Source organism: Harpegnathos saltator, unplaced genomic scaffold (assembly GCF_003227715.2).
Source record: "Harpegnathos saltator strain DR-91 unplaced genomic scaffold, Hsal_v8.6 scaffold393, whole genome shotgun sequence".
Taxonomy (NCBI): domain Eukaryota; kingdom Metazoa; phylum Arthropoda; class Insecta; order Hymenoptera; family Formicidae; genus Harpegnathos; species Harpegnathos saltator.
The window spans coordinates 828,435-842,310 of NW_020230198.1; the positions used below are offsets into that span (position 1 = coordinate 828,435).

Below are 13,876 nucleotides of genomic sequence, written 5' to 3' on the forward strand. Positions count from 1 at the left end.
TCCTCTTGTATCAATTAATGAATGAATCTTACATGAAGAGGAATATGTCGATTTGGATGTCGGCTTCTTTTGTTATGAAATAAAACAATTAAAAAATACAAAAATAAGATGAGACACAAAGCATCCTAAAAATATTTTAATTAAGAAATTAAGCTTATATATGCTGATCTAAAGATATCAGCACATATAAAATAATTAAAAAATATAAAGAAGATGGAACACAAAATATCCGAAAAATGTCGGCTTGTTTTGTTAGTCATGCTCTCCAAAGCTCCAAACATGAATGAAAAATAACCATATGCTCATGAGTCAGAATATTTGAAACGCTTTTTAAAAAAAGTATGTGTACTGCTGTATAACATATAACAAAGATAATTTACCCATATTTGGTCAAATACAGTTTATAATCTATTGCAAGAAATTGAATAATATATTCTTTCTTTTACTATGTTTTATACAACTGATTATGATAAACATCTTTGTAGCTGTGAAGTCCATAAACAAAATTGACTGGAAATTTATTTGTTACGATGATCTTGTTTCATTCGTGCCTACTTATTGTAGAACTGGAGCCAAAAGTACATCTACACATATATTACTTTTCGCTATATATATTATAATAATTTTTTCAAATTAACCAGTATAACCACTAAGAATAGAGTACAGTAAGAATAAATAATAATCCTCTTAAAAAAAGATTAAATGATCTGTGTATAAGAGGAAATTTATATTAAAATCAATAAGATTTGCATTATACATATAATATATATAATCCCTCTAACTTTAAGAATAATGTTTATAATATTTTCTTCTTAATCTTAGGGAAATCCTCTTGAGGCCATTTATAAGAATAAAATCCTCTAAAATTTAGACAATTTCGCTTGTTCTAAAATTACTTTTTTGCTGGGTGAGCTCAATGATTATCAGCATCGACCAGTTTCTTGAAGTTTTTTGAAGACTCCATCTTGTTCTTGCTCCGCTGACTCTGACTCCACCTTATGACTGCAAAATGATTCTGAATAATATGGTACATTTGATTTTTAATTCGTTTCGTGATTATCATAATTGTGATGACGAAGATTGTTTTTCTTTGTTTGAACCAATTTACGATCCTGACGGTTTGCACAGGATTATAAAACAATTATAAACGAATTATTGCTGTTCGTAACGTTCATCTGCTTGCTAAATGTACATGCTACGCGTCCAAGCTGCACAAATATCGTACGTACAATACCGTTTTATTAACTCAGTCGTACAGCCGCGCGTCATTATTTTTATAGTTGTATTTACAAGTGACTTTCGAGGTTGAAGCGGCTCACACGCTGAGCATAATCACATAATCGATCGTAATTGGGGCGAAATTACGCCCAGGCTCGCACGCGCGTTATGTTGCCGTGATTCACTCGGGCTCTACCAGTTTCCACGACTCCATTCTGCGTGGCTGACACCAGGAGGGAACTTTTTCTCATGCATATTCATAAAGAACGGCAGCTAAGCGCTTGTCCTTCCTCGGCGATATCGTATGACGGCTCGCAATAAGTTACAAGGATACGTCACTCCGAAAGACCCTCGAGGTGCCGTCGCTGTCGCGAGAGAGCAAGGGGAACGAGAACGAGGAGGCAGAGGGGAGAGGAGGAGAAGGCAGAAGAGATAATGTTAGCTGAAAAATATTTTATTCCGTACTTTTCTGAAATAAGAGATTCAATTAATTCTAAAGTGACGTCACGAAGTAAACCCTCGCTGATATCTTACTTCGGCATTGATCTCAACGTTGCTACATCTAAGTAGGAAGTATCATCTTTTTCTTTTCTTTTCCTCTTTTTCTTTTGCAAGAAGGCATAAGTACAAATACAGAACAGGTGTATATATAAATAGGTACATTCATACGCAATGCGATATGTCCGCGCGGTAAATTACAGATGGCTGAGTGTTCCGGTAATATATGTATATATAATAAAAACAAGGGAGAATTTTTTTTTTCTTTCTTTACGCACAGTGTGGACTCGCCCACGCGCGAATCCGTCGTCTGAATTGTCATACAAAATTAATCTGCAAAAGTATACAGGAAATCACTGTGCAGGTGTGTAACATGGGAGAGAGAGAGATCGTACGAATAAAAACAGAGAGTCAAACAAAGGACAAACACGAAATTATTATTAGCGTGGTGGTCCCGATTTCTTTTCGTCACGACTCTGTTAATCATAGTTGCTCGTATAACCACAATTTATAATTATCACCTAAAGGGGAGAAAGTATTAGTAAGAGATCTAAAACTACACTATCGTATAGTAGAAAATCATACGCCATCTCGACCGCGTTATCGACGTTGTCACTAATTCGCTATCAGCTAATTATTGTGTCGTAATAATCGATACTTCATTGACGCATTACTCCCATCTGTATTTACCACTCTGCGACAGAGAAATTAAGCTAATAAATTAAATAACCCGTAACAATCGAAACCGCGACTCGGCCGCGGTCGTATCGCAGAATAACACAGGAGTTCAATCGAGAAGATACACAATTGCCGTTTTGCGAGAAGCACCATTTTGTACACGGAGACTGAACTGAAGCTATAGTTAAAATAAGCTAAATTGTACTTCGGTACAATTCACTCCAAACGTATATACGTCACGTCGTAACGTCACGTGTAAACTAAATGCGCGAAATGACAATATAAAATTTACTCCGTATCATCGTTGGACATTCGACAGAACTTTTACATCCGTAACAGGATTAATTAGCAATCTGTGATGTTATTAAAACACATTTCTCATACGAATGTTCTTTAAATATTAAAGATATTCAAATATTTAAATATTAAAGATATATATACGCGTAACTGTCTGTGTTATTCTAAGATAATCAAGACGCATGTAAGGGAAACCGTAAACATCCCTTATCGAGTATCACATTATATTTGTGCATTGCTTACTTATGCACTGATTAAGGCCCATAATCTCAAAAGTTTCCTTTTTTCAGTCTCTCGTTGTGTTCCTAGCTAGAAGATACCTAATGTGCAACTGTCAGAGTTGCTGTCGTAGAGCTACGCACGTACGCGCGGACACGTGCAAACAAAATGACATGGCATAAGAAGAAATATCGTTCGATCAACGCGATTAATAATAATAGTGTAAACGCGTCCGCTTTTTTATTAATCAAGAATGTTAGAGGCATGTAGAGAAAAAAAAAATGAAACAAAAAGAAAAAATTAGTCGTACGCGCGCGCGCCTCTGCACATACACACCTGATGTTTTCCAATTAAAATATAAATTAAAGACACGCACACACATCTTGATAATGTCGTTATTGCTATATATATACATATACATGCAAATGCGTGTATATATATATACATATATAATGTTTGAAATTGAACTCAGCGCTAAAGAGAGTCAACTACTCTCGACACTCGTAGTATTATATATAAACCTCTATGGAAGAAAATTTTTATAAATGTAATATATTGGTTGTTTTTATTGATGTAAAAGCAGCGTTTACACCTTCATAGATACTATGAGGTATTCGGCTCGTGTGATGATGTATCAACATTATCTCCGAAATAAAATAAAATCTATGTACAAGTAATAGCTGCGAGTAAAACAGCCAGGAAAAAAAAACGTTCCACGCTTATCGACGATACATATGTTCTAATTGTTATGCATGCTACGCGCTAATTCTATCGAAATATATGGAAATATATAATTAGAAATAATGACACACGCGTCGTACACCGGGATCGCTAGTTAAATATGTTCTTGTAAAATAGATGAAATAGAATATAACCACCCTCGCGGAAGGTGCAATAAAAATATATGTATATATATATATTGTATATATGTGTGTATATATATATATATATGTGTATATATATATGTATATGTGTGTGTGTGTGTATGTGTGTGTGTGTGTGTGTGTGTGTGTGTGTGTGTGTGTGTGTGTGTGTGTGTGTGTGTGTGTGTGTACACACATATATATGTGTGTATATATATAAATATATATACACATACACATATACATATAATCTCACAATAGAATTCGCAATAATCTGTCGCCGAACATATAAAATAAACACATACACACGCACACACATGTGTGTTTCGTACAATTTTGATGAACGACACATCTCTTAAAGTGTTGGTAAATGCAGCACACATTAACGTAAAATATCCAGATTAGACGGTTCTACCGTTAATTATTCGATGCATTATTGCGATTAACTCCCTCTCTCTTTCTCTCTCTCTCTCTCTCTCTCTCTCTCTCTCTCTCTCTCTCTCTCTCTCTCTTTCTCTCTGTGTGTGTATTTCCTCTTCTCCTTCAATTCAGCCGTTTTTTACCGACGGCACATATATAGATATATGTACATAAAGTATAATATATATTATCCATTTAAAAAACATTATCGACCAGGTTTCGGAAACTTTGTTTCTCAGTTCGTTTCGTTTAAAGTACATCTCACGTAGCAAATAAATGTTAACAAAGTTGCATCTGCTGCTGCTAAATATGTGATATTTTGTACAAGTTATTTGGTGCCACGACATATCGTTAATTGAAAATTTACAATATGTATACATGTATATGTATATGTATGTATATGTATGTGTGTATATATATATATATATACACTACTCTGTTCTCGATTGTTGATCGATATTTAAGCGTTATGTACAATTAAGGTACATATAGATTTGTGTGTGACTACCTTCATGTAAAATATGCTTAGGTTCTGCAAAAGGTAGCTTTGGGATTATCAATTATACCTGTTTATTTGAGTGAGCGATCAAAGTAAATTATGTACACATTCTCTTCAACATATGATTTAATACAATCACACGTAACCAACTACCTAAGCAATATACTTAACAATAAATAACTGGGTACATTTAGATCGCAAAGTATCGAAAATTTTGGATATTGTCCTCTAGTGTATTATTAGTATCATTATTGTAGATCTTTTTATAATTGAAAAAAAAAGTCACCGCTTGTATGATTTACAAATGACACGAAATAAGCCTTTCAAAGAGCTCATCTTCCTACGTCGACAACCTAATGAGGTAAGATGAACCGCTACTTTCTCTCTCTTTCTCTCTTTCTTCGTACAAATATCGCGATCGGATGAACGCGGATTTATATTATTCCTAAACAAAAAACAGATCACTTTTATTTTTCACCGAGCCGTTCAATGTTCAATGGAGTTATGCGATGCTACAAGATTTATAGGCAAGATTCTACGTTTTTTCCTGCATAATGTTTGTGTTTCTGCAGCTAAATTTAGTATTGTTATCGGCATCTAAGTTACGCGAAAACAACAATGCACTAACATGCTCCTGATGAAATGTAATGTAATTGCCGGTTATCGAATATGAAGTCTGACCATTGTTTGAAAAGGCACATACTCCGTTTCATGTGGTTGATCGATCTGGACTGACATAAATTGTCGTATTTTGATCATAATATTTTCGTCCGACTGACGAAAACGTTCTCTGCGAGACAATAAAATTTGACTTCTATCGACATGCGATACTTCTGCCTAAATAAACGCGTTGCGAGTAATGGTTAGATATTTGTGAAGCGAGTGTGATTAAAACGGTTGATCATCGTTCCGATGAGATATCGCGCAATAACTCGAGGATCTCGTTACTTGCTAGTTCGGAAATTTGCCGTGACTCGGTGTTATAAAGGTGGCAATTGAACTCAGTGGACGAAGATTTATCACACACACTACTTATAAATATAATTATAAAGAATGACACCTATAAAGGCATAATGTACACTACAAAATATGCTCAGGATCTTTTAGAGACATATGATTTTTGTGCTTTACCTTACGACCCTGTCTTTTGGGTGCTTTTCGAGTAACCTTGGATTCCCTGGATTCTTGTTTGTTGAGACCGAGCCGAAAACGCACCGGCACTTTGGAATCAAGAGTGGTCTCATCTGTGAAGTTGAAAGAACACAATGATGTTATTGTAAGGTAAAGCGCTTTTTTGTGCGATCGTCTTTCTTCGCGTTCCCTCGATACGAATTATTGGGTGAGTGCAAGTTTTGATGAATTTCTTCACACAGCTTTCTATCACGAAATCTATCAAAACTTTCACATTCACCCAAATATTTTTTTTATACGTGTGCGCAACAAAATGACGATGTACAGAACAAGGTAATAAGATATTGTTGATAGATAAGGTAGAAATAATAAATTTTGTCTGAAAAAGAAAAACACAAGACGTTTCAAATCGCTAACGATGCTGCGAATCTAAACTTTGCAACTCTCTCTGTCATGTACTATATTTAAAGATGCAATTACCTTCAGAATCATGTAACTCAGATACAGATCGATGTAGAACTGTAACTCGTCGGACTTCTTTTTGATTTGCTGTAAAGAAAGACGCATCGATCGTCAGGAAAGAATTTGCATAGACGGGAAGAGGGACATGAATACGCAGTCAAACGTAAAAAAAATTATCTCTTCATTATAAATCTACTGCTTACTTTTCTCGTCAGTATTAATGACATGCCTCTGATTGGCCTTGGCATTATTCTTCACAACTCTGCGGGAAAAAACACGGAAAGAAAGAAATTAAGCGAGACCGTTGCGAGAAGACGACAAAGGTGCTATGCTAAACGCTTTGTTCATACTCACTCGTTGACGACGCCTTTAAAGGCCGACTGCACTAATCTAGCGGACTGAATGGGAACTGTTCTATTCAATCTCTCAGCGCGCCTCCTGCTGAGCTCTGCTCGCAAGTCTCCCTCCTCGTCTATCGCCAGGTCCTCGAATATAGCGTCGACGTCCTCGCTCGGGCCGTCGGAGACGATCTCTTTGCGCTTCTTGCACTTCTCCTTGCCGATGCGCTCGGAAAGTGGCAGTTCGCTCTTCAGCTTCCCCACTTGATACAACTCCTTGTCGCGCTTCTTCCTCTTCTTCGGCGGCTTCTCCTCCGCTTTTTGCGGCTCCACATCTATACACGTATTTATGGAGCTCGTAATGGCGCCCGAAGACGCATCGTCCGCTCCTTCAAGCTCCTCGAACTCGTAACTGGTTTCCAGACACAGATCTACCTCCTGGATATCATATTCGTCCGACGACTTGTTGATCTTCCTCATTCCGCCCAACTGAATCTCTATTGTTTCCGAGGTCTCTATCTTGGTCGCCGTGTGTTTCTTGCATAATTTGATCTTTTTGTTGGCGTTCACCGGATCGATAGGCCGCGTGGACTCAAACTTCTTCCTTCTCGCTTCGAGCACAGGGTCGTTGATCACATCCACGGGCTCCTTCGCCGTCTCCATCGTTGTCACCGGTTTCTCATATGGCTGCTCATCCTTCTGTTTAGACTTCAGCCGTGCCATCTCCGGTGTCGTTGCGCTTTTGAAGCTCGGCGATGGTTCTCTCGCATACAAGCTGGCCGGATTGTCCGGAGTGGCCGAACGCGGTCCGTGCTTCCTAGGTAATTCTTTCGGCGACCACTTCGGGGACCGTCTGCGCCTAGGCGAAGGTAGCCGCGGCGAATTTCTCGGGGAGGACCACGGAGACCTGCGTGGAGTCCTGCGTGGCGATACTTTGGGTGACTGCAAGCGCGATGATCCTCTACGAAGAGGCGATAGACCGGGCGACCTAGACCTGGACGGTAATCTTCGCGGAGGCGTTCTCCTGGAAGGTGACCTGGGGGACTTGGACTTGGGCGATCGGTGCAGTGGCGGCGATAGCCTCAGAGGCGAAGACCTCGGCGTCCGCGATCTCGACAGTCGCGGCGATCTGGAACGCGAGCGAACTTTCGGCGTGCGTGGCCGTGGCGATTTGGAGCGTGACAATCTTCTCGGCGATCTCGATCTCAGCGGCCGTGGCGACCGGGAGCGCGAGGAGAGCTTAGGTGATCTGCCTCTCGGGGACAGCTTCCTCAGGGGTGATCTTTTCGTGGACAACGTACGATTCGGGGACCTGCGTGGCGAAAGTTTGGGCGATCTGGGTCGCGGCGAGTATCGCGACGGAGATCTTCGCGGTGATCGGTACCTCATCAATTCTCTCGGTGATCTCCTCGATTGTCTCGGCGGGGATCTTCTAGGCGATCTTCTTGGTGACTTCTTGCGCGGTCGTGACCTCGGCGACAATGATCTGCGCTTCTGATTCACGCGGGTCACTATATGCGGCGAGACCGATCTTCTCTCGCTCTTGACTGTGGTTAAGGACGAAGCGGTCGTGACGTTGTTCCTATCCTTTTTGCCGGAACAGCTCTCGTCCGATTTTGTTCTTTGTGGTGGCTTCTCGGTGGCTTTACTGTTCTCCTCGTGCCTCGTCAAGTTCTTTCCTTCACCTTTGCTCGATTTCTTCTCTTTCTTCTCTAACGGTTTGCCCACATTCATTTCTCGCTCCATCTCATCCATCAAACGTTCCAGACTGTCTTCTTCTTCGAGGTCAGCCATTAGAAGTATATCGTCGTCGTCATCATTACCGTCTTCCTCCTGGTCTTCTCCGTTCTTCTGCGAAGTCTCTGTAACCTCTTCTTGAGTCTCTGTCTCTACCAAAGCCTCTGTCGGTTCCTCCTTTGCTGTAACTTCTGTCTTTACAGACAGTTTTGCAGTGTTTTTCGACTCCTTCGTATCTTCATCTTCAGAAGCACTTCCATTGTCTTTGAAACGATGAAATTTTGATATTTCTGAAAATACAATTGTATAATTGTTAAACTCATATAACGGGAAACATGCATAAAGTCATTATTATCGATAATCAATTTTATGTTCTAATGAAAATACAGAAAACTCACCTTGAGGGCATGGTTCTACTTTTGACTCAGTCTTTTCTACATTGACAGGGCAAACTGTTCCAATTTGTTGGAGTGGTGAAGGTTCATCTACAGGAACTATTGCTATAAGGTTTGGATTACGAGGGCTCTGATAATATACATTCTGTAAATAGAAACATTAAATTAAGATTAGATGTTCCACAAATATTACTGTAGGCTATATTTCATCAAATATGTGTATACAATTTGAACATTACGAAGCACAAGCACAACAAACATTGTTATATTAATACCTACACATAAAACCAGTCATATTTGCTTGGAAATCCAAATATACAAATAGAAGACTTACGCCATTTTGCCTTTGTTGTGTTCTGTTGTAATGAAAATTCCTTCTTATAGGCCGTTGATTTTTGTATGGGATACGAGATGGCTGCGTTATTTGTGGTAATATCGGTTGTCTGTTACGTGCTGTGTCCTTAGCTCGAATTGACTGAAGTGCTACCATTCTTAATGTTTCCAAATCCTCGTCGTCGTCATCATCGGTTTTGATTTTTGTTTGAGGAACTACAACCATCTGTGTGTGAGAAAGCACATCATTAGTACATGTTGACACGAGATACAAGATATGTCATACAGCGCAAGAGAAGTAACGAGAGCCGCGTTGTTGCGACATTGACAATTTCAGCACGAGAAATAGCGCTCAGAAAGACGAATTTTCACAGAACACACACACATAGTTAGGTCGAGATGTTTCTTATGCTGTCGAACACATCTCAGTACCGCTTTATCACCGACATATTTAACATGTATCTACGTCGTTCCTCGATAGAGGTTTCGTCGATGAAGGGACACCTCAATCGCGGGTAGCGCGTGCTACGCACTCGCACAGATCTTATCGACACAACGACCTACCTTTTCGCGATAATCCATTTTATTGAGAAGAGTTCTGGGAAGAGCTGCACTGTTCACGATGGGCACGGCGGGCTATGCCGTTCGCGTCTTCGCGAATAGTCTTTACGCTGAGCGCACGCAAAACTGCCGCGCGTTGCATATACCGCTGAGACGCGTCACATGCATACTGCGAGTCAAAATCAACACATTTTCTCTTTCACATCAATATTTGCCGATTATTATAAAGCACTCTCGAAGGAAAGTCGCTTACTCTACTCGTCACCCCCTACCACACGTAAATAAAAATGGCGACATGAATATATAGAGCTAATGATCGTGGACTGTGAAAAATTATTTGATAAGAAACTAGAGCAAGAACCTCTAATGTCACAACGGAGAATTCACACTGCGACCGACAGTCCAATAGGAAAGTCTGTTTCCTAGAGATAACAATGGCCGCGTTCAGTAGAACAAAATGGCTGCATTCAGCAGACTCAACAGTTGGACAACATTACTAGATTTTTCACTGAATCTCGCTCCTGATTGGTAAATACTTCAGGGCCTATGAAAAATCTAAAAGAATGCTCCAATCACAGACAATAATCACTAAGCGCTCTCTGATCGCTTTGTTCTGCTGAACGCAGCCAATGTCGTTCGTCATGGGTGACTAGATTAACGGATGTGTTGATTGGCTGTCGAATAGAATGTCTCTAAAATCCCTATAATTTTCTTTGAACATTCCCCATCTGAGTGCGATAGTGGATAAGAGTATTTTTATTCGTGTAGCCCATCTTCGTACTATCGAAGGAATTCATAAATCTAAGACAACTTTTTAAATATACAATTAATTGCAAATACGATAATTTTTCTGAGCGATTCGTAATTTCTGGTGCGATAATAAATAATTACTGTAAGCTGAAGCAAAATTAGGGTGAGAATTATTTTTTCCTAAACATTTACATTATCTGACCCGACAGAACATTGGATCACCGTTTGTTTAACGCTTTATTTTTAATGCTTTTTTCAGGTAATAAACGGCAAAATGCACACAAAGTGTCTTGTTATTTGTAGTATCGTTCTTGCTTGTTGTATACTGATAGTTGTGAGAATAATTTATTTAATATTTATCAAACGCAATGAGCCCAGAAAAAGATCTCATCCTATTAAGACGATGATAATATTAGGATCAGGTGGACACACAGCTGAGATGCTACGTATCGTTAAGCATTTGAATTTTAAAAATTATTCACCTAGAGTATACATTTGTGCACAGACAGATAAACTCAGTGCAAACAAAGTCAAAGATCTGGAAAGTAATAGTGAAGATTATAAAGTTATAGATATTTACAGAAGTAGAGAAGTACGACAGTCATATCTCACGTCCATCTGGACCACTATGCTGGCTACTTTGAATTGCCTTCCAATTTTGTGGAAAGAAAACCCAGAACTTATCTTATGCAATGGTCCTGGCACCTGTGTTCCCCTATGCATCATAGCATTTTTCTTCAAAGTATTATGTCTTGCACAGAGCATTGTTGTATATGTAGAAAGTTTTTGCAGAGTTAAGACCTTCTCACTAACTGGCAAGATCTTGTATTATTTAGCTGATCATGTTGTCGTACAATGGGCGTATTTAAGTAAACCTGTATACAGCAGAAGCATTTTTTTATAAGTAAAAAGATCTTTTTCTTAAAATAGTGTGTAATTATTTTACCACCTACATGATTCCCAGAGAATGGCTAGTACTTCTACAATAAAGATTCCTTGGGAGCTATTAGTGGAAGAATTGAAGAATATACCTGTTGAGATAAGACTATACGTATCATCAATAATCAATGAGTTGCATACATCTGATAAAAAATTGTAAATATCAAATTCTTATGTAATATTTGTCTGATTTGAGGAGATTAATCAATAGTGAATCTTTATAGATCATGTATATTTAGACCTTTGATTTCATATAAATGTTTTATATAATATATGTAACACTTTTCTCCCACAAGAACATCGGAAAAGTGGATAAGCACTTCAATAACAAAGATAGAAGCTTGTTTAGATCGCACATGGGAAGCATTGAATTCAGGCTACTGGAAAGATGTCCCTATAGAATACAGATATTGTTATTCTTTATGCATTATTATGAAGGTATAAAAACTTAACATACTTTACGCCTTGTGTCTTTAAAATACTTTTACTGATTAACTCAACTTTTCTTGAAATTGTACTCTGTATTTAGGTAATACTGTTAAAACTTGAATATGAAGTGAATGCTGAGAATTTTACTGAAAAAGAGAAAAAAGCTGCATTAAAAAATATTATTAACCAAATTGACAAAGGTATTCTGTTAGGCGCGCCTCTTTCCAGTACACCAAATTTGCTAACAACTATTGCTGCAGAGCTGAACAGCTATTGTGTTGGTAAAGATTTTTATGTTATTGACGCAACAATAAAATTATATACAGTTATTAATTATTTTATATAACATTAAAGTTATATGAATAATTCAGTGACAACATTGTAAAAATAATCCATTTTTCATTAGACAATGTGTTTTCATTGAACGAATCTAGTGGCATAAGTTTAAAGGAAATTGCAATCGATGATCAAATTAATGATATAATCTTGCCCGGATTTTCGGAAGTAATACATTATGCGGAGCCTTCGATGGAGTCATTTTATAAAGAAGTTTTTATGCCGAAATGCCCAGCCGTATTGAAAGGTAAAAATATAAATTACATAAAATCTCTTGTAATTTATACATTGATAAATTAGTGTTATACATCGCGATCTGTCATAACGTAAAAACTCAAAATTATTTTCTATGAACAATATAAGCCAATATCTTCCTCTCACATAACAATTTGATAATACTTCACACGTATTTTCGGAAAATCTTCAAAGAAGACTATCAAGTGCTTATTTTTTTATGTATCTCCTTAGGTTGCATGAAACACTGGAAAGCATTGACATTATGGAAGAATCCTGATTATCTAAATAAGATCGCTGGATCTCGGATGGTACCGATCGAAATCGGTTCCCGTTATACTGAGGAGGATTGGACGCAACATCTTGTTAGTTTCTCGGAATTTTTGCAAAAGCATATTATTATGAGCGATAGTCAAGTCGGTTATTTGGCGCAACATCAACTTTTCGAACAGGTGGTACAGAATTAATCAATTCAACACAATAAAATTAATCAATCTTACACATTTTTAACGTAATAAAAAATTTTTTTTTTAATTTTTCAGATACCAGAATTAAAAGAAGATTTCGGAGTGCCCGAGTATTGTAGTTTTTCGGATAATCAAGATAATGACCAGGACATGGAACCGCCTGATATAAATGCATGGTTCGGACCTAGTGGCACAGTATCGCCCTTGCATTATGATCCAAAAAATAATTTGCTCTCTCAGGTGCCAAAATATGATTATAATGAAAATTAAATAAATTAATTATAATATTTATGAATATATGAATATATATATATATATATATATGTGTGTGTGTACATATATACATATACATATATATGTATATGTATATATGTATATGTATATATGTATATATATATATATATATATATACGTATTCTATTTTAAATTATTTATAATTAATTAATAAATCGCACTGGATATTCAATTTTATTTCATAGCAACTAAAGATCAAAATATGTACCAAGAGAAAGATTCATTTCTTCACATATTTTTATTATATATATTTCATACGTAATATACATATGAAATAGATATTTTTAAAGAAAGTTTCCTGCATTTCTTCGAGTAAATTATTGCATATTGTTAATTTATATTATAATTCATTCAGAAATTAAGATTATAATTATACTTAATTGAATGTGCATATGAGTGCTGAAAAGTTTTTTCCAAACTGGTATCTAAAATTTATATTAAATTTCTCTCGAATATCATATAATGTAGTTGTGCATATTTCACAGGTATTCGGTTACAAAAGAATTATTTTATATCATCCGGACGAAACAAACAATCTGTATCCGTATACCACAAAGTTACTAAACAATACGGCGCAGACAGACCCAATAAATCCAGATTATAACAAGTGGCCAAATTTTCGTAAAGCTAAAGGCTTCATGTGTTACTTAAAACCTGGAGAAATGTTGTATATTCCGCCAAAGTGGTGGCATCACGTAACTGCCCTCTCTCCGAGTTTTTCAATTAGCTTCTGGTGGAGTTAATAATATCATTTTGTATATAAATGTATGCAAAGTTG

At 37.3% G+C, this 13,876-nt stretch overlaps 2 protein-coding genes across 3 annotated transcripts; one reads left to right on the forward strand and one right to left on the reverse strand.

Moving 5' to 3' along the window:
- Positions 1-4,746: 4,746 nt before the first annotated feature.
- Positions 4,747-9,931, reverse strand: LOC105190176 (serine/arginine repetitive matrix protein 2). 2 transcript variants are annotated; one of them, XM_011152757.3, is made up of 8 exons: positions 9,653-9,931; positions 9,090-9,314; positions 8,759-8,900; positions 6,640-8,650; positions 6,489-6,547; positions 6,304-6,372; positions 5,824-5,936; positions 4,747-5,137 (listed from the first exon to the last, which is right to left on the reverse strand). In XM_011152757.3, the coding sequence occupies exons 1-8, from the start codon at positions 9,668-9,670 to the stop codon at positions 5,132-5,134; spliced, it is 2,643 nt and encodes an 880-aa protein (XP_011151059.1). In that variant the 5' UTR covers positions 9,671-9,931; the 3' UTR covers positions 4,747-5,131. The 2 variants fall into 2 exon arrangements, with proteins under 2 accessions (XP_011151059.1, XP_011151051.1); XM_011152749.3 differs by having other exon boundaries at positions 4,747-5,936.
- Positions 9,932-10,421: 490 nt separating this feature from the next.
- Positions 10,422-13,866, forward strand: LOC105190373 (Jumonji domain containing 5). The gene is made up of 8 exons (XM_011153106.3): positions 10,422-10,562; positions 11,364-11,494; positions 11,635-11,776; positions 11,868-12,048; positions 12,174-12,350; positions 12,572-12,789; positions 12,880-13,044; positions 13,584-13,866. Exons 2-8 carry the CDS (start codon positions 11,367-11,369, stop codon positions 13,839-13,841), a joined length of 1,269 nt encoding a protein of 422 aa, XP_011151408.1. The 5' UTR covers positions 10,422-10,562; positions 11,364-11,366; the 3' UTR covers positions 13,842-13,866.
- Positions 13,867-13,876: the final 10 nt, after the last annotated feature.

Excerpts from the sequence above, each read along its gene's own strand:
- LOC105190176 (XM_011152749.3), bottom strand. Across the intron at positions 8,901-9,089 it reads CACAACAAAGGCAAAATGGC|AATGTATATTATCAGAGCCC; the intron begins GTAAGTCTTCTA and ends TTCTATTTACAG. Across the intron at positions 8,651-8,758 it reads AGTAGAACCATGCCCTCAAG|AAATATCAAAATTTCATCGT; the intron begins GTGAGTTTTCTG and ends TTGTATTTTCAG.
- LOC105190373 (XM_011153106.3), top strand. The coding sequence starts at position 11,367 with ATGGCTAGTACTTCTACAATAAAGATTCCTTGGGAGCTATTAGTGGAA. Across the intron at positions 12,351-12,571 it reads ATGCCCAGCCGTATTGAAAG|GTTGCATGAAACACTGGAAA; the intron begins GTAAAAATATAA and ends GTATCTCCTTAG. Across the intron at positions 12,790-12,879 it reads AACATCAACTTTTCGAACAG|ATACCAGAATTAAAAGAAGA; the intron begins GTGGTACAGAAT and ends TTAATTTTTCAG.